At 38.0% G+C, this 20,902-nt stretch overlaps 1 protein-coding gene across 2 annotated transcripts in view; it reads left to right on the top strand.

The window, feature by feature from the left end:
• The window catches only part of arl15b (ADP-ribosylation factor-like 15b), a 73,065-nt gene extending 54,678 nt beyond the window's left edge, over window positions 1-18,387 (top strand). For both annotated transcript variants that reach the window (XM_056466355.1, XM_056466356.1), the window contains exon 5: window positions 16,808-18,387. In XM_056466355.1, the coding sequence (XP_056322330.1) occupies window positions 16,808-16,960 (153 nt within the window). In that variant the 3' untranslated portion in view covers window positions 16,961-18,387. The remainder of the gene's footprint in view (window positions 1-16,807) is intronic.
• The last annotated feature ends 2,515 nt before the right edge of the window (window positions 18,388-20,902 follow it).

Here is a 20,902-nt window from a genome sequence, read left to right as displayed (position 1 = left end):
AAAAAAAGGTCATGATATATTAAGAGAAAATAAAAAACAAAATGAGGAAATTATTTAAAATAGCTTAATATTGTTGCTCATGTTTATCCAAGTTGTACTGATCTTAATTAGTGACAAATCAGCCAACCCAAAAACTAGTCAAACTTGAGAATATTTTTGTTCAGCTTATAAGGACTCAGCTCTCAACAGTGTTTGGATTGGACTAGAGTAAAAAGAAACTGGTCAAGAAGAGTAAAAAGTCTTTATTACGAAATATGATGCAGGAGGAAAGGGTTGTGATTTGTATGCCTGTAAATGAGAATTTCAAGAGAATCCATTTGGTTTGACTACTAGATTTATAGTGTTTTCTTCTTGCCTTTGTGAAGATGAGACAGAAGTAAATTTAGGATCTGTTGAGATGTTTAAATGTGGGAATAATACAAGTGGTTAAAAATGTGGCAGCGGGGATCTATTGTACTGAAACTGAATAAACCAACGCACAACTCAAACCATCTCAACAACCATATGAAAATAATGCTTAATTCTCTGCTTCTTGTGTGTGAAATTTTGCCAAGTTAACCAAAGGCTGCAATTAAGGTTGCTTAAGGAGACAGATGTAACAAGCTAAAGCCAATTTTGATGATTGAAATTTAAACAGAATTTCTTTTCTTACAGTTATGGAAATCGGTAAGCATATCTTTGGACTGTTGAAACTTCAGAGCCAAACTGAGAGGGAGAAGTTGTGACAAAATTAATGAAGAGCTAAAAGAGAAAAGCCAGTTATGCAGTTTGTACCATTCAGCTTGTACGTTAACAAAAGACTAGATCCAAGAAGTGATGTGAGAGACCAGCTCGGTTCAGTCGGTGCAAAATTGGAATCTATGTCCTTCATGGTCACACAGCAATCTGGGTCCGAACAAGAGACCCGTTTGTTGTTTTCCACTGGGGGCTTGGAATTTGCTCAGCCGACATTGGCATGGTTTTCAGTGCTGGGTGCCAAGGCCAATGTCTGATCAGCAGGAGAAACACCATTCTCCCTCATACTGCATGCGCACACGCACTCACTCCACTGTCTGGGTGTCTGTCTGGCTTTACACCCCTTCCTCGCTCTCTCATGTTACTTGCTGTGGGAAAGATTTGTGCTGTTCATTTTTTTTGCTCTTGTTGTCCCTCTCTCTCTTTCATTTTAATTATGCAAAGATGCTGGAGTCTAATGAACCCCATGGTTTAGACCAATGGCTGTTGACTAGATTCAAGATTCAGGTTGACATTAGATGGCAATCCAGCACAATGCCAAAATAGTTTCTTGTGCAAAAGTAAACAGAAATGTCCATAAAATCAAACACTTAAATGTTTTAACGATAATTTATTAATATTTCAGAGAAAAACCCAACAAGGTTCTCTTTATATTATGAGCAGGAACAGACTGCCTCCTCGCTAGGTTTTGGGAGATAATCATTATATTTTGAGTGTTTTGTTGTGGTTGGCCAGTGTGCACAGAACAAAATGTAAACGCCATTTAAAATGGTGACTTTTGCAAAGTCCATTGCCTGAGACTTAATGTACAATCAGTAAGCAGTAATAGTAAAAGTCATTAATAGTTCCTGTAACTATTGGTGGACCTAACAAGTTAAAGGTTTGCACTACAGGAGCTAAAATTATTTTGTTTCGGGGGTAACTAAACTGCTTTCTACTTTTTAGTAGGATCTAACATAGCACAATAAGAACAATCGGTGACACAGGCATACTGTGATTGGCTAAATGAATAGCATACATTTTACACAGTGTTGTGCTCTTCCTTTAGCTCTGCAGTTGTTTCACTTGCTCTTTCCAATTGATGTCTACATTTCAGCTCCAGAATCATGAAACTTAGTTTGGGGGACCATCCTAGGGATTAATTAATGGAGAATCAGGAAATGTCCCACTAGTGTCTATATTGATAGCTGTCTAATTAGCGACTTGGGAAAAATCTAATTAAGGTTCTTTTGACCATTACATTACAGGTGTGCATGTACGTTTAAATCCCTTCCATATATATATATATTTTCTATCAGGCTCCACTGATTAGGTTCAGAAGTTTCATTTTATATGTAATGATAAGGTTATTAGCTAGAAAATAAAATATCTTTGCAAAAAACATTATGAATGTATGCTACATTTCCGACTGAACGGTGTGTTTTCTTTTTCTTATAATGCACAGAGTTTTGAGGTAAGGGACGTTTTCATTTGCCATTCACTGACAGTCAGACAGGCTCATCCAGTTCAAACTCTGTCTTTTAAAATCGAAAGTGGAATAAAACATCATAAAAGCTGACGTATCAGCATGATGCTACATTGAAAACATATAATTCGATTCGCGTCTTCTGATTGGTTGTCCTCATTGGGATAATGCGTCTTTTGCTGTCAAAGGCAAGTGGCATTTAGCGGCTCTTGCATCTGCACTCTTCATATATATATATATATATATATATATATATATATATATATATATATATATATATATATATATATATATATATATATATATATATATATATATATATTTATATATATATATATATATATATATTTATATATATTTATATGTGTATGTATGTCTTTGATATATGTTATAGCCCTATAGCTTTAAGGGCTTGGCAGAGTTGAAACTCTACCCAGTCACAGTCACCATTGTAATTTACTGCCCCCGTCTCCCCATCTGCTCTTTGGAAGCAGCTCCCCCCATGCTGTAATGGAAGGGGTCAATGTCTTACCTTTAAAAGAACCGCCTGATTTTCCCCTGCATGACCTACACCCCCTCCCCTTCTCCTGCGGCTGATCTCACTGGCTTGTGATTTAGAGTAATAATAAAATTACCACAGATCTGGAAGTTGACAGGGCACCCGTAACATCTGGCTGTAATAAAGTTATGACTGATGGAGATAGATCTACACAGAACCAACATGAGTGGGAGATACACTCAGACCACTGGGCCAGTTTAAAATGATAGTATTTCCATTAAAGCATAGAGGTACCATTTTGCATCACTTTTCATACAGAAAGCGGGAAAGCAAATACATTTGTTCTTGGACTTATCTGCTCTCCTCATGTCCTCACTGCCCTCCTTGACCCTTTTCTCCTTTTTGCTACTCACACCATGTTTGCTCAAGAATACTCTCATTCCTGGACATTGGTTTTTGTTAACTTAATTTAGCTACACAATGGAATTGAATCTAAACATGTTGATCAACATTGAGCAATAAGATGTACAACATACCTTACGCCACTTTGTGTAAGTGGTCCTGAGTGGTTTGTTGTGAATCCCTGAAAAACATGGGAGAAAAGAGGCGAAGAAAATCTTAGAGAAGTCCTCATTGCCATCAGGCGCCATCAATTGAATGTTTTTTTGGGAGAGGAATTTTTTCCTCGTCCTGAAAGATTTGTTTGAGACATGGAGACAAAGGCCATCTTGTGTGCCTGAAGGAGGCTGAACTGTGGTAGAACTGTCTGGCTGGGTGGACTCTGTATTCTGTCTGGCCTTGAAAGAAACATGCTGGCCAGACGTTATTGTGTAGCTCGGCTGGCAGCCTGATTCAGGGCATTCTGCTGAGAGGGGTCACCGGTGCTGCCACATGGAGTACTTCTGTCTGGTGGCAGTGACCGATGTCCGAATGACCAGCAGCCGTCTGCTTGTGGACCATATGGTCATGGATCTTGGAAGGATGGTGCATTTGAAGTATCCAAATTCTTGCAGTCCAATTGTGCGGTTTTTGGATGATGTACCGTATTGAGATTTTAGCATGCAAACCAAATGGCATGTTTTCATAAAAATCACGGCAGATCATTTATTGTGGTGTACAAAGTATATTACAGGGTAGCATCATGTGCTGGAACATCTTTTATGGTTTCATGATGGCAATTAGTATTCTTTCCTTTGCGTTCTAAGCAGACATGTCACTTGCTGTCTGGCAGTTGATGCCCACCGTCTGTATAGGACAGACTGTAGAAGCAAGACAGTTTTGCAATAGGCCAGACCCAAGCATTGACGGATGATGAGCTTCAGGGCATGTGTGTGACGCATTTTACATTCAGTTGTGCCACAAATCATCTTGTAGGACGAACCCCAAATATTACCCCATACTGGTTTTATTCAGAGATGGTGCTGGTTCTTGGCCGGTGGTATCTGGTAGCCTTATTGCAAGCTGCCTGCATTTCTAATGACTAGTACACTGAGTGCTAATGTCTGACTGAAAGATTATTGTTGACATTGGGCCTTTCTTGACGCATCTCTTCATTAATCTCAAGTTCAGTCAAGTTCAATTTTTTTTCAAACTCCGTAAAGCAATGGTTGTCAGGCATGATTCTTGGGATCCAGTACCTCACTTAACAAGCCTGAGTAAGATTATCAGCTTGTTAGGGAAAGGTTCTATGAACTTGTACTTGTATAGATTTTGTTTAAAACAACTCTAACCCAAATGCTAATGTGGTAGCTAGCCAGCCATTGTGGTTTGGAAAACTTGATATTGATGGCTCCTGATTCAAGACTTACAAGCTTTTAGGGACAGTTTTTAATCGGTATTGGTTTGAGAATGGGCACCTGCCCAAGAGCAAGCAAGAAATGGAAAAGGGAGGCTTGCACTTCACGTAATAGACTATTTTTATCTCTGCAGACCCTGTTTGACCTGCAACTTTGACTCTAATTAAGTCAGTTTTGTCATGAGCAGCAACTGTTACAATCAGGTATTTTAACCAATTTGATTTGCAGTCCCATGTGTCTGAACAGCAGACCTTGCTTAACATATGCATTTGAGTGTGTCACACTAGCAGGGTGTGAACACATGATAAGGAAAAGGAAATAGCATGGGTAAGGAAATAGCATATGGCTGACTGTCTGCTGGGTTGTTATGAAGGTTTAGATCTTTGTCTATGAATCACTGCTGATATGGCCTGGGGCTCCCGGTTGGGATTATGTTTGGGTAAAGTGCTGTTGAAGATATCCAGGGGGCAGGTTCAACTCCTTTTAATATGTTTCCAATGTTCTGGAGCCAGACTCCTTGAGTTATGAGAACTTCGAACTACTCTTCACTCACCACCGTAACTCAAACACATGCTTACATAAGAGCCTACCAGCACTAGTCATGACGACAGGAAGTTATGTTGTTTGGGGGAGACATGGCATCAGAGCAGATGGTGCTTTTTCATCTCTGGTACAGAACAAAATGCATCTCATTCACTGGATCTCACCATGCACCTAAGTTAACAGTGTAAACTATCTGTCTGTTGCAGTTTTCTCTCTTTGTTCTTGTTTTAGATTCGCAAAGACATTTCTGTCAAGAAAGATTGAGCAATACACAACGCATGTGTATACACCTCGAATACATGCACATGTATACCCGTATTGCTTGGCCAGCACTTTTTGTTTTGAAACTTGAACACGATTTTGGCCGAAGCTCTTGTTCTGAGCTACTTTGTCAGGAATGTTTCTTCACTGAGGAATCCCCAGTGACAGGGCCTTCATTGCCCTGCATGAAATACTGTTCCATTTATTAATATGAGGAAATCTCTTCAGAAAGGGAGTGCAGCCCTCCAGCATGTGAATAGAGGGGGCCCATGGAACTGCTGTGGTTTGCAGTGGAATGAGCCTGATTTAACACATGAATAACAGAAACTAGAGCTTTGCAAAACAACTGGACAGAGTCACAGCTATTGGGGAGGTGTGCTCCCCACCATTTTCTTAGCTTCATCTCCATCTTTGGCCCGAAAACCTTTTCATGTTATTCTCTTCAAAACTGATGAATGTCATGAAGCTTACGCATTCCTATCTTTAGAAATTCGTGGTGATATGATCCCCGAAATTACTCTCCCGTTGGTAACATTTGCAGTATGCTCAAAAAAATTAGGTCTTCCGTTGGGAAGTTTCTCCCTTTTTGGGGAGCAGAGTTGCAGGTGGGTCTGTGTGTGTGTGTGGTTAAGTATTCAAAGTTCAGAGTTTGATGAAGATCAGATGGATTTGTTGATCATAGTTTGAGCGGGTTTGTTGATGTGAGCTTGCCAGCAGGTCACCTGTCTATGCCTGAGGGGGTGCGTGCATGTTCTTTCTCAGTGGGTGAGTTCTTCAAGTGAAGGTCAGTCCACACAAATGCACAGGGCAAAAGGACAACTGATTGGTGGTTGTATAGTTTGACCAATAAGAGCCCTTGCAATCCTTCATATGCTGCAGTTAATTATCTCAATCCCAGCTCTGTTTTATCGTGTTGCAAGTCCAGATGTGAACTGCCAATGCTTACCCAAATCGAGTTACTGTAAATCTGCTCTATGACCAGGCAAACAGACTATGAAAGCACACAGGCCAAGAGGTTTGTTCACGGCCCCTGACCTGGAACTTGTGAGCTTCTGACTTTGCGCAGGGGCATCGGTAGTCAGGTCTCTGACAAAGTGATTTAGTCACGGCTTGTCTCCAGTAAGGCTTTATCCCACTAACACCGGAAAGGCTTCATATCCAAACATGCCAGAAAGGGAAAGATCCGCAGTAAACCAGGTATAAAAGCCAACCGTGTTTGGAGTTCGTGCAGATTTAGTTGGCGCCATGTGAGCCTTACACATAAGGTTCGCTTCATCCTGGGCTTGCCTAAGGTTTTTCGATAGGGATGCACAATTATATTAGTGAAAGCAAATTTGCATGCCAATACCAGTATCTGATTTCTGAGAACATCTGCTGAAACTGTTTAGTGATTTAGCTTTTTATTTGTGTTTTTTGTACATCATTTTATGAGGTACATTTACAAATCCTTTAAAGCACAGAAATCTGTTGATTATTCTGCTTATGCCGTGGTCTTTTGCCTAGTTATAAACAAGTGAAAACTAGTTTTAATCTTTGGAGTGCAATGTTTGACTGAATTTACATTCGTTATAAGATGTTAGATCTAGTAGGCTGTTTTTTCACATGCAGACATAGAGAGCGAGATTGTCTGTGTGCGTGTAAATGACATGAGCATATCTAATAGCTCATAGTAACATGTGTTTGCTACCTCTGCAAATGTATTTTTTCCCAGGTGAAGAATGTGTCTTTGGGATTACACAGAGCATTGAAGGCTCTGCCTGAGTCACTGGGTTTCTGTGGTTACTACTAATGTTTAAGGGTATACTGTACATATACATACCACATGCCACAGCCATATCACCCTGCAGCCCAAGACTGGTTACTCACTGAAGCTAAGCAGGGCTGAACCTGGTCAGTATCTGGATAGGAGACCACTTGGGAAAAATAGGTTGCTGTTGAAAGTGGTGTTAGTGAGGCCAGCAGGGGGCACTCAACCCGTGGTCTGTGTGAGTCCTAATGTCCCAGTAAAGTGAAGGGGACACTATACTGTCAGTGAGCACCGTCTTTCCTCGTTAAAATGAGGTCCTGACTCTCTGTGGTCATTAAAAATCCCACTGGCCCTTACCCATCATGGCCTCCCAATCATCCCCGTCCACCGAATTGGCCCTTTCACTATCTCTCCACAAGGGTTGGGTCGATGGCCGATAGACATTACAATGCTGAGCCAGCATCCCGATCCTCCACCCGCACCTGTCGCAGCAGCAACCCTTTTACAAAAAATACACACTTAGGCCTCGTTTACACTAATACATCTTAGTTTTAAAATGGCATATTAGAACACAAACGATTCACATCCACACTGGCATTTCATGTAGCATTTATGAAAAGATCTCTGTCCACACTATACCACTGAAAATGACGTGACCCCCCCCCCCCCCCACACACACACACACATACACACACACACACACACACACACACACACACACTCTCTCTCTCTCTGGCATGCGCTGCAGCATATGCCCACGTCTGAGCTCCAGGCTGTCAGTGGGTGATTTGAACACAAAACCCTAGAGAGCAGTGCATATCAGACAGTCTATCAAGGATGTACCGCTGGATCGCGTCTCACTTTAGTTGTTAAACATGATATTTAATAAATCTTGTCTCTATCTAATGACTTTTCGGTCTTTTGAATCTATCAGGAAACGTGTCACAGTATCAGTACACCGCTTCAATCTTTCGCTTTCACGCTTGTACTTAGTGTTTTTAGCGAAAACCTCAGATACTGTTGGTTGGTTCCTGTTGTTTGTGCACCTTTATGATTTGGTTATGGGTAAAACAAAGACCATGCAGGTCAGGTAGTTGAAACGGTAGGCTACAAATAATTAATTTGTTATAAATTAATTAATTATTCATAAATAAATAATTCACCATGCCTACGATGACAATGCCATCGTCAATCGCGATATTTCACATTAGACATTGTACTATGCCAAATTAGTTAACATCACCCAACCCTACTCTTCATTCCACCTATACCTGGTGTGTGGTGATTGCACTGGCGCTGTTGTCCTGTGGCTGCCGTCGTATCATCCAATTGGATGCTGCACACTGGTGGTGGTGAGGAGAGACCCCCCTCATGATTGTGAAGCACTTTGGGAGTATGGCCATACACGATAAATTCATTATATAAATACACACATTACATTACATTTAACAGTCAATCCCAAAGTTCTCTCTTAAAGTTACTACTGGCTGGGTTGTGTAACAGCATTTAAACTGTTTGTGTTGTTGTACTATTGCTGTTAAAATAGGCATTAATCATTTTTAAAAAGCAATTAAAATTGCTTTTTTTTACCATTGTTCTTATACATGTTGATGAGTCTTACGTACCAATGAAAGCGAACCCTCTTGACCTTTCTCTTCTGCCTAATGTTTTTGGCTACTGCGCAGGGTGCAGATGCTGCAAATCTGCTGCATCAGCTTTCGTCAGACATACCAGCACTCTTTTTCAATCTGTATCATCTTTTTTGAAGTATTTTTCATGAACGTCACAGGCAGCCCATTCTGTCTTTTGTAAATGTTACATTTGCTTTTTTAGGTCTGGATATGTTTCACTGAGAAACAATAGACAAATATGGCTTGGAGTTTCAAGTTTGTTCTTCTCTTCGAAGCAGCAGGATTGTGTAATTTTGTAGCTATGAAATCCCACACAGGGAAATCTTAATCAACATTCTTGGCATAATAGGAAAGCTTTGGCTGAAAGGATGTTTTGTTTGATTATTTAATTTATTTTTTTCCCCCTTTCATTGCACTCTCAAAGGGAAGTGAAAAATTCCAACAGCTTTGTTGGCCCCTTCCTGCTGGCTGTCAGTTAAGCTTAGTGTTTTCGTAGATATGACACTGATGCCATATATTTCAGTTTAAACGTGGAATCGGAGGCCAAGCCTGATGAAGTGCTCCCATTGGGGTGGTCTTTCTTCACAACAGGGAGGTTTGGGCCTGAGCCAATCAGGTGATGAGACGGGACGGCTTCCAGAAACACAGCCAAAACAAGAGCAAAATATAGTGTGTTTCTTTTGTGTCAGGCGTGATGTGAGCGCGGCCCTGGAAGTGATTTAGCATCCCAGCCTTCACTTTTCACACCTGTGCCAGTGGCTTGCTCTCTATTTATTCTGGGCGTCTTTAAGTTTCCCGAGGTCAGAGGTCAACGATTTGGGTGGAAACATAAATTAGAAGCTGGAGGGAAGAACTCACTTTGACAGGGACATTTTTGGATGTTTAGCTGCTGTTGTTGTTCAAGTGAAGGTCAAGGTTTTGCTGGCGTCATGCTGTTATTTTAGATTACTAAAGGAATATTTCAACATAAAGGATCATTTTTATCATCATTTACTTATGCTCATGATGTTGTGACTTGTAGTTTTCTTTATTTTTTTTCCTGTGGGAGTTACAACAAGATGTTTTACATTTGTCTCTGTGTTGTCTATTAATGGGGTCCTGTGTGCAAGTGCGTGTATGTGTGTGTGTATATTACTCAAACATTAAATTCCAACTCCAGAGAAATTGAGATATTCTAAGTGCTTTCTTAATGTTTAAGTGTTAAAGGTCCAGTGAAGTAAAATAAGTTTTTTTAATGGTAGTATCAGTATGTTAGTCTTCTAGGATATCTTTGAGTTGCTGTGGTACAAAATTTGTGTTTAGAAGATGCAAAACTGATATAAACATGTAAGGCTTGTAGTTTGTCACTTACTCCTAAATGGATCAAATAGGGCTGGGCGATATTGCAAAATAATTATAACGATGTCATGTTTCATATCATTCGATATCAATAATTATTGAATATTTTACATTTTTAAGAATATTAGGATTTTTAAAAATTATTTAACCACTTTATTTTAATTTACCAACATTAATAGGGCAAATAGTTTTAATAGTCAAAAACAAAAAATATTTAAACAAAATATATGATATCTTTATAATAAAATAAACATAAGTGTTAAAGAGACTTAAACTTGATAAATAAAATGTTACAAAGTGTGTGCAATGTTAAAGGTAGATCAACGTCTTTAGGGTGTGAATAATAATGATACATAAACGTCAAACTCTGTAAACAAAACAAATTATGATAATCAAAAGGAACTAACCATAATTATTCAAATACATAATGCAACATTACAAATTGTGAAGTTGACAGACTACATTACCCCTATGCTAAAAAAATGTTTCAGATGGGGTGCTAGTGGATGGGATGCACAAGAAAAGAAACCAAAAAGCCACTCTGGCGACATACTTGCATCATTTTTTTTTATTTACAATGTCCTCACTGTTGCTATACAGCACTCATTTTCATGTGTGTTGTTATTCTGGCCTGATGTGACAAGCGCGAGCGTGTGATTTTCTTCACCACCATGGCGTCTCTCGTAACTAGACAACCATCAATCATTTTCTCAGGATGACAAATGGATAAACCATTGCTGCAACTCCGAGGCAAGTTTATGGAGAAAAGTAAAAAGCACTGCAGTGTTTGGGTGCGCTGTGTTTGTCTGGGGTAATTAGTCTGCCGTTATTACTGAAATGTGTACATTCAATACAAAGTGTGAAGCAGATTGGTTAGTTCTACCTAGAAAATGTGCGTGCATCACGTGTCCGCTGCTTGCACACCATGTCGTTTGCCTCCATTGGAAATGAAAAACTGACACCCTAAGCTTATTGACATTGCTTCCAAGGCACGCACTCAGCAGCCACATTTTAGTAAAACTATAGCCTTCATACCGAAACTTCATACTGAACTTTTTTATCGTTAATTTTTCATCGTTATTGACAATGGTGTTTGGTCAATAAATATCGATACTGATTTTATCGCCCTGCTCTAGGATCAACAGTCTTTTATACATACTTGTTTCTCATCAAATCTTGACCAATCAAACGCTCTCTAGTATTTGACATGCCTTACCCCTTTCAAAACACTTCTCATTTGCTTTTCGTTTGATGTGCTTGAGCTCAACCATTCTCACTGGCAGAGCTGTGATAAAACAAAAAGCTATTGGCTGTTTTTTTAAAGGGGAGGAGCTACCCTATGTCCCGCCCTCTCTTTATTTTTTCAGTTGAGGTTACGTCAAACATCGATTAAAAAATGCATATTTCAAAGTGTTTCACGCGACCTTTAATAATTTGATTTTAATAATTTTGGCAAATTATTTGATGCTGGTCAATGAATTTGACAGGATTCTGCCACTTGGGTCTTGTTAATTCTTGTTTTGGTGGCAGATTCCAGATACTAGTTCTGTCTTGTCTTATATGTTGTTCTCGGCTTGAGTTTTTTTCTCGGGTCGAGCACTCTTATTCTGTTCGCGAGAGCGTCAAAGTAGCTGGAAATCATTAATTTTCAATGAGAGCCGGCGGTGATAAGCGGTAAGGAACAGCCCGGCGCATCTTCGCCGGTGTGGGCTTCGAGGAGAGTTGAAATCAAGTCAACTTTATGGTAATGAGCTTTGACGCGGTTCGGCAGCAATCATTTGAAATGAAGATGTCCACCGCTTGAGAGGAGTTCAGAGAACATATACCTGTGAACTTTGTTTTCGACCACAGTTGTTTCCAGGGGTTTGATGATAGCAGTCGCCGGATTTTCAATTATTTACAATGTTTTCTTACAGGAACATGCATTAAATAAGATACTGGCGAGTTACTGATGTGCATACTGATGTGCAAATGATGTGCATTAATGTTATATATATTTATCTTTAAAAAAGTGGGAATCTCATGCGACAGTACAGAACAGTATTGCTGCTTCAGGGACACATTGGATAATTAAGTGGAGCAAAGCCACACCACATGCAACTTGATCTTCCATTGTTGAATGAATTTGATAAGAAATGCGCAACATTTTCACGCTAGAAAGCATGTTTTATGCAGGAATGTAACTTATGTGCTGCAACGGCTCCTTTAAATACGAGATCAATGTAGCGAATTTTGACGCTCTCGCCGCCGGAGCTGAAGGCAGACAGCGTTGTCGCCAAGGCATCCAGAGTGACCTTGGACGCTCTCACCGCTTTCGGTGTAAACGCACAGTTAATCAGAGTATTGTCTTAATCGCATAAAAATCGAATTATTGGTGTCCATGTAAACGCAGTCACTGACAGAATTCGTCATTTGTCTAATTTTTTTTTTCCTGCTAGCATTTGTATTTGGTCACACTTAATAATAAGGTTTCAATAAATGCTAGTAAATACATCAACCGTATCATATTGTGTAAACACATTTTATGATCGCAGTAAATAAATTTAAATGTGACTTAAGTAATTAAATACCCAAATTAATGTTTTTAATTTCATTGCAAGACATAAAACACTGTGCAAAACTGAATTCATTTCAAAGAGAAAATTGCTAAACAAAACTGCTTTTTAATATTAGGGGTCACTTGGTAATATGATATGTTGAAGTGAAGAATTACACCTGTAGTCATGCAGAAATAGCTCAATAAAGATTCCTGCATCATGTTACCTAGTTCAGTGTAATGCAGTGACATTTTAAAGTGTTCTGTTCAAATGCATCCAAATCCCATTTGGAGCCATCGTATAAAGCACCTGGTTGTAAATCACTATAAAGATGGCTGTAGATCTTTCCTGAAGGCTTCAAGCATGGAAATAGCTTATGTTGAAATATTTTTGTTTGTTTGCTTTCTATTGTTGCCTTGGAAATTCTGAAAGCACAGATCTGCATATAACCAGAAGAAGCATCCTTTAATATCTCGTACGACACTGGGATCAATCCTCTGACATTACTGTCTCTGAGCTTGTCATGTTTGCTGTAAATAAATAACGATTTTTTTTCCCTAAAATTTTCCTCCTCATCACGTACCATAGTGAACACCGATCACTAGAGTGCAAGCATTCCTGCCTCCCCTCCTGTTTCTGCCCTGTTGAAAAGGATTGGCGCTTGTACTACAAATTTGTCCTCATATTCCCCTGGCTGATACATTGGAATTTCTTGGCTGATGCTGCATAATTTCTAACTTCAGTAGAATAAAGATCTTGTTGTTTTTATTTGGAACTCATTTGCAGACTGGATATTTACGGATACAATTTATTGTGCATTCTTATTGGTCAAGAGGGAAATTTTTTTTCCAAAATGACCACCTAGCCAAACGTTTGTTAAAACATGTTGTTTTATTTTTACAGGCCTGAAAGGGGATTTTAATATAGTGCTAGTGTAATGCTGTTATTGTTTTTAATTAGTCAGTCATTGTGAAGGTCCATTCATACAAAGGAGGATAACTGTAATGATACATGGGTATACTTCGGATTTTCTTGTTAAATATCAATCAATGAGACCAAATCTCAACTATATCAATAATACCATAGAGAAACAATTGATTGTGAATAGAATCACTTTCAGAATTTGCACATATTATGTTGTATATAGTAATATACTGTACCTGTACATACACTTCTCAATCTGTATATTTACATTCACTATACTTACTTCTATTTTTAAAATATATTTATTATGTTTTTTGTCCTGTCTCTGTAATTCTGTTGCACTGTAGAAACTCTGTCATGAAAACAAATTCCTTGTTTGTGTGAACGTACCTGGCAATAAAGCTCTTTCTGATTCGGATTCAGAAAGATTTTTCAGTTGACGATCCATAAAAACATTGATAATCAATCTGAATTTATCCTGATTTAAAGAGGTTGAGCATTTAAAGTAACAGTTATAACAGAACAGTGTTATCTGCTAATGTGAACAGTTATTTTGTGGTGTGAGCAACATAATTATGTTGACATCTGTTTAATCTGACAAGTGACCAGTAAATTTGCTGATTGGATGCACCACCTTTGATGTCAACATGTCTATTTTCTTTTTGTCAATTATTTTTCATTTTGTCAAATTTATTTAGGTTGTATCTGACATTTGTGCCAGAAAATTTTGTTATTCACATATTCTCTGTCTTATCAGACTTGTAATTTATTTACATTGTAAAGTTTCACAAACATTTTCAAACTTAATTTAGAAAGTTTGATCCTCCAAAAATGATATGCTATACTAAATACAAAAACTGAAAAGCTCAATATCTCAAAATCAATCAGAATGCAAATAAAACCCATAGACTAAAAGAAATGGAGTAGTAGTGTCGGTGAAATCACCTGAAGGTTTGTGAAGCACATTTTTGAACCTCGTTGTGAGCGGAGCCGGCTGTCGTCATCTTTGCACCATGTCCACACACACGCCACCTTCATATTATCGAAACTGGGCACATGCGTGCAGCTACGCATAGGTCTCAAACTCAATTCCTGGAGGGGTGCAGCTCTGCACAGTTGTGCTTTAACCCTAATCAAGCACAGCTGATCTAAGGTGTTCAAGACTACTAGAGACTATTAAGCAGATGTGAGTTGGAGGTGGTTGGAGCTAAACTGTGCAGAGCTGTGGCCCTCTAGGAATGGAGTTTGAGACCACTGAGCTAGAGATTCCTGGCTGCGTTTTTTCCCCCATTGTTTTTAAATGGGTGAAATGCTGTTAAATATATGGTTGTTTAGGATATGAGTGATATTAAACACTTTGCGTTTGTATCCTGGGCACTAGTGCTTGGCTGTATGCATATGATAATGTGTTTGCTGAGTTTGGTCTTGTAAAAACACTGATTTAATGTATTAAGCCACATTAAGTGTTATAACTGTTTTACTGAGGAAAACCTTTAATGAGTAATTACATCCACCATAATCTGTGTTAGTAAATGCTAGGCTGTTCATGAAATGCAGGTTTAATGCTATATGACAATGTTTGAGACTATTTCATTCTGTAGTGCAGTAGTTTTCAGAAGTAAATTATAAATAAAGAGTTATATTTAATCAATTAAAAAGAAATTAGAATGTCATATATTTGTACTATATTTTAAATGAATAATATTTTTTGATAATCAAATCCCAAGCTAGGGGGATAAATAGATAAAAATTAGAAAAAAAAAAAAAGGAATTTATTGTTATTATTATTTTTTGAGCTAGATGCTAATTAGGGATGGGACGATAACCGTTTTCAAGGTATACCGCGGTTTAGAAAAGTCAAGGTTTTAAAACCGCCAAAATTCTCTGTAATACCGTTCCTAAGGTATGTGTGAGATTTTTTTATTAACTTTTTTTTTTTTTTTTTTTTTTTGGACAACAGTATCTCCTGCTGAAAAGATGCTAAATCCAAAGATTCCATTTTAAATTGTAAAGAAATCTGTGTTTTTGAAACAATAAAGACAGCAGAAGTCAGTGATTCATTTTCATTATTTTGCCTGACATGTTTACTGCTCTAAAATAAATCTAAAATAAATTTAAATCTTTCAAAAAAAATAAAATATATTGTTTTCAATGGGGAAATAGTTTTTTTTTTTTGTTTTTACCCAGACATTTAAAAAGAATATATTTTAGAGCAGTAAACATAAATTGATATTTTTATCCAAGGTTATCATACCATCAGAATTGTGTTCTGGCCCATGCCTAATGCTAATGGTCTAATCCGATTTAATGATCTATGCTAATCTAAAAGTGTTCCCGCCAGACCGGGAGATTGGCTAAATCTATTCAAAAATTATAAAACTCAACTATTTTTTTTTTGAGTGAGATGCTAATGGTCTAATCCGATTCAATGATTTATGCTAAGCTAAGCTAAAAGTGCTCCCACCAGACCAGGAGATCACTGAATAGATTCAAAAATGATAAAAACTCAACAATTTTTTTTTTTTGAGTGAGATGCTAATGGTCTAATCCGATTCAATGGTCTATGCTAAGATAAGTTAAAGGTGCTCCCATCAGACCGGGAGATCAGCTAAATGGATTCAAATATGATAAAAACTCAACTATTCATTATTTTTTTTGAACGAGATGCTAATGGTCTAATCCGCTTCAATGATCTATGCTAAGCTAAGCTAAAAGTGCTCCTGCCAGACTGGGAGTTCGGCTGAAATTATTCAAAAATATTAAAAACTCAACTATTCATTCATTTTTTTGAACGAGATGCTAATGGTCTAATCCGATTCAATGATCTATGCTAAGTTAAGTTAAAAGTGCTCCCGCCAGATCGTGAAATCAGCTGAATGGATTCAAGATTTTTACCTATGGTTTACCTATGATATTTACCTTGGTTTAAGTTATAGGTGACTTGTAAAATTAGCATATTTCCAAAAAAAAGTGGAGTGTTTCTTTAATAAAATTTATATGGGTAGGTTATAAAATCCAACAACATTCATGAAGGGCAAAATTAGCAATATAAACAAACAATTTTTTTTTACCAGGCTGTAACTTGGGAAGTTTGAAGTCTATTGGTTTGGCTCCCTTTTGGAGCATGTCTCTAGTGGCCAGTCGTTGAATTGCAGTTTTAGAGACCTGGAGGTTGCAGCTAGATTAAACTTCAATTTTAAGGTGGTGATTTTGCATTGTTTTGTATATGTTGTTTTTTCCCCGCTCTTTTTTTCATTTCAGGTTAATAGTGCATTAAGTCTGCACCTAATCGAGCCTAATTTCTTTCTTCATCTCCTTGTTTCACACACAGATAAAGAAATACTTTGAGCTGGAGCCTCTGGCACGAGGAAAGAGCTGGATTCTGGAGGGAAGCACAGTAGACAACATGACCGCGGTAAAGGAGAGCTTTGCTCAACTCATTCATCTGCTCGAGGAGAAGGACCAGGAGACAGGCAGGATATGACCTGAGAAAAATCCCACATGCCCCTTCAGACACTACCACTCACCAACTCACCACAGGCCAGCACATCCCGGTTTCACATGGCCGTCACCATTACTTTAACTCTGTTACTGTGGTGAAACCAAATGAGCGATGGAGAAATCAAAATCATGTGACTTTCGTAAAAAGATCCTCACGTAAGGATTCATATCTGCAGAAAAAAAGAAGGTACCTCAGCCCTGAAGTTTGATACCTTCTTTCAAACCACACTTATTAACCCAGAACAAGCGTTCGACACACAGTTACCAGTCAAATGGTAATATCTGTCCTTTTTCACACAGATCTAGTTGCACATCGCTACTAAATAGATGATGTAATCATGCGCTTGGTCACGTAGGGTAACTGGAAGTCATGTAGTGTATAGTTTGTTTTCTTAGAGTGCGGTTGTGCTTGTGTGAATGCGAGTTTGCGAGAGAGAGATGTCAGTTTGTACTTTTAAAGCCTTAAAGTGAGTGCTAATGTATTTTTAAAACAAACGTCTCAATGTGTTCTCACGACATTAAACCGTCTTTAGATGTATTTCCAATAGGCCGTCTTGAATATCTGTGGCTGTGAAGTGAAAAGTGGAGTCTTAAAAGTAAAAAATTCGTCATGTAATATCTCTGAACTGCATGGAGCCGCACTCGATTGGAAGCTTTGAACACTTGTTTTGTTGGATTTTGGATCAATGAGGAAGGGAGATGTTTTGATAACTTGGTCTAGTATTATTTTAAAGCTCATCTAGCTTTTTTATTTCGGATGATAATGGTTGACGAAGCCCTACTGAAAATATGACACCCGGTTTGACTTTGTCTTTTCACCAAAGACACTAAAATCACATTCAATCCTTCTAAATGAATCGTGACAGAGCCTTCGATTTTTTTGTATGCATGATGTACTCGCCATGTGCTTGTTTGGATGAGTTTTTTGTATTTCTGCTGGCCCTGAATGTAAAACACTCTCTTTTTGCATATACGCACCCCTCCTCAAGTCTCAAAATCCCATTTAGGTGAGTTTGTAGACATGTAAATGGAGGAGGAAGCTAAAGCAAGAGTACAGTTAACCAAATCCTTCATGTGCCACATCACTTCCAAATGCAAATATCCTTTGAAATCCACCTCGAATGCATAATCATCGTCAAACTTGGGCAACATCTTGTGTTTTATTTATATCTACTTCGATTTTATACCCTCCGAACCGATTCAGCTGCCTTTTTGTAATTTAGATATTTGTACATTTGTTACAGATTAGTCTCTGGGAAAGACATGGAAAGAAAGAAATAAAAGTCTAGATGGACTTTTAGCAGTTTACCATGGTGGCGTTGCGTCATTCACATGTTTGTCAGTGTTTATGTGTGTTTATGCATAATTTCCACTGAGCAACATGGAAAATAAAGGCTGGAGAAGGAGAAATGTGTTGGGGTTTCGTTATTTTGTTCACTTTTGTACCATGAATAGAGTTTTTGGGTTTTCAGTTCATTCATAATACATAGTGCTATAGAATTCTGTTATAGTTAAATCCATTTTTGCAGTTTGTTTGGTGCACAAAAGTGTACACTACCTGACAAAAGTCTTGTCGTCAATCCCAGTTGTAAGAGCAACAAATAATAACTTGACTTCTTGTTGATCATTTGGAACAGTGGCAGAAGGTAGATTTTTTTTGATGAATGATCCGTTGAACTGCACCCCAATCATCACAAATACTGCAGAAGACCTATTGTAACCCGCATGGACCCAAGATTCTCACAGTATCAGTCAAGTTTGGTGAGGAAAAAAAATATGGTTTGGGCTTACATTCAGTATGGGCACGTGCGAGAGATCTGCACAGTGGATGGCAACATCAACAGCCTGAGGTATCAAGACAATTGTGCTGCCCATTACATTACAAACCACAGGAGAGGGCAAATTCTTCAGCAGGATAGCGCTCCTTCTCATACTTCAGCCTACACATTAAAGTTCCTCAGAGCAAAGAAGGTCAAGGTGCTCTAGGATTGGCCAGCCCAGTGACATGAACATTATTGAGCATGTCTGGTGTAAGATGGAGGAGGCATTCAAGATGAATCCAAACAATCTTGATGAACTCTGGGAGTCCTGCAAGAACGCTTTCTTTGAGTCAGTTATTTGAGTCATTGCAGAGATGTGTGGATGCAGTCCTCCAAGCTCATGGGAGTCATACAAAATATTCATTCTTTTTCCTCTGCACCATGACTTTATATTCTATACTGTACATTATTTCTGTTAAATGACAAGACTTGTCTAAGCAAAGTCAGATCTTACTGTCTTAATTAAATAATTTGAAATCAAGGCATGATCATATTGTATTTTGGTAAAATAAGCGTAATCTAGAGGCCTTTGCCTTTCATATAAGCCACTTCTGATACCAAATGATGAAGTTATTATTTGTTGTTCCTAAACACTTTTTTACCTGACAAGACTTTTGTCGGGTAGTGCATTTGTGTTGTGAAGAAGGCCTTTTGTATTGGAATGACATGAGAGTGAGTAATTAATGATAAACCCCCAAAAAATGTTTTGCAACCATTTAATTATTGAAACAGTTTTTTTTTTCAATTATGCACATTTTAAATTTCAGTAATTAAACAAACATCACAAATTGTGTTTTCGATTCATTGTATTTATTTATTTATTTATTTATTATTTTTTTTATTTTCTTTAATGAATTTTCATGTGTTCTTACTGTCAGTCCAAATCCGATTTTCTGATTTATATCGGACAATTATATATATTTATATATTCTTTTTCCTGTTCACTCACTCACTCTCTCTCTCTCTCTCTCTCTCTCTCTCTCTCTCTCTCTCTCTCTCTCTCTCTCTCTCTCTCTCTCACTCTCTCTCTCACTCTCTCTCTCTCTCTCTCTCTCTCTCTCTCTCTCTCTCTCTCTCTCTCTCTCTCTCTCTCTCTCTCTCTCTCTCTCTCTCTCTCTCTCTCTCTGAATATATATATATTCAGAGAGAGAGAAAGTGAACAGGAAAAAGAATATATAAATTTTGATATATTTATTTCATGTGACACTTTTTAACCCAACTGTTGGGTTTTCCATATTTCACCTGATGTTGGGTTAGAAAAACTCAGCATGTTTAGTGCACATTTTCAGATAATTCAGCCTGATCTCACGAAATATTAGATCTAAGAAATATTAGAAATATAACATATTAGATTATACATAAATTATATAACATACAATCAGTACTTGATTATATTTAGCAAGCGAACAGCTATATATTTATATATATATATATATATATATATATATATATATATATATATATATATATATATAATATAGTTATATGGTGTAGTTTATTTTAAGTGGATCAGAAAAAGTCTAAGCCAAGGCATGGATGTTGTTTAAGTATTTCAGATACTGCTGATCTACTGGAATCTTCATGCACAACCATCTCGGGTTAACAGATAATGGTCCGAACAAGAGAAAATGGTGGTGGTGGTGTAATGTTGTGGGTGATATTTTAGTACTTATTGATACATTAGTACTCATTGAGCATTGCGTCACTGCCACAGCCTACATAAGTCTTCATAAGTGCAGACCCTGTCCATCCCTTTATGACCACAGGGTACCCATCTTCTGATGGCTACTTCCAGCAGGATAATGCAATTGCTCATAACAATGAGTTCACTGTACTCAAATGGCCTCCACAGTCACCAGAGCTCAATTCAATAAAACATCTTTGGGATGCGATGGAATGAGAGATTCGCTTCATGGATGTGCAGCTGACAAATCTGCAGCAATTGCGAGATGCTATCATGACAGTATGGACCAAGATCTCTAAGTAATATTTCCAGAACCTTGTCGAACCTACTCCATGAAGGATTAAGGCAGTTCTGAAGGCAAAATGGGGTCCAACCCGGTACTAATAAGGTGTAACTAAAGTGGCTGGTGAGTGTATACACC

This window comes from Danio aesculapii, chromosome 10 (genome assembly GCF_903798145.1).
Source record: "Danio aesculapii chromosome 10, fDanAes4.1, whole genome shotgun sequence".
Classification (NCBI taxonomy): Eukaryota; Metazoa; Chordata; class Actinopteri; order Cypriniformes; family Danionidae; genus Danio; species Danio aesculapii.
Note: the sequence above shows the minus strand (reverse complement) of the source record. Positions and strands in the feature narration are given on the sequence as shown.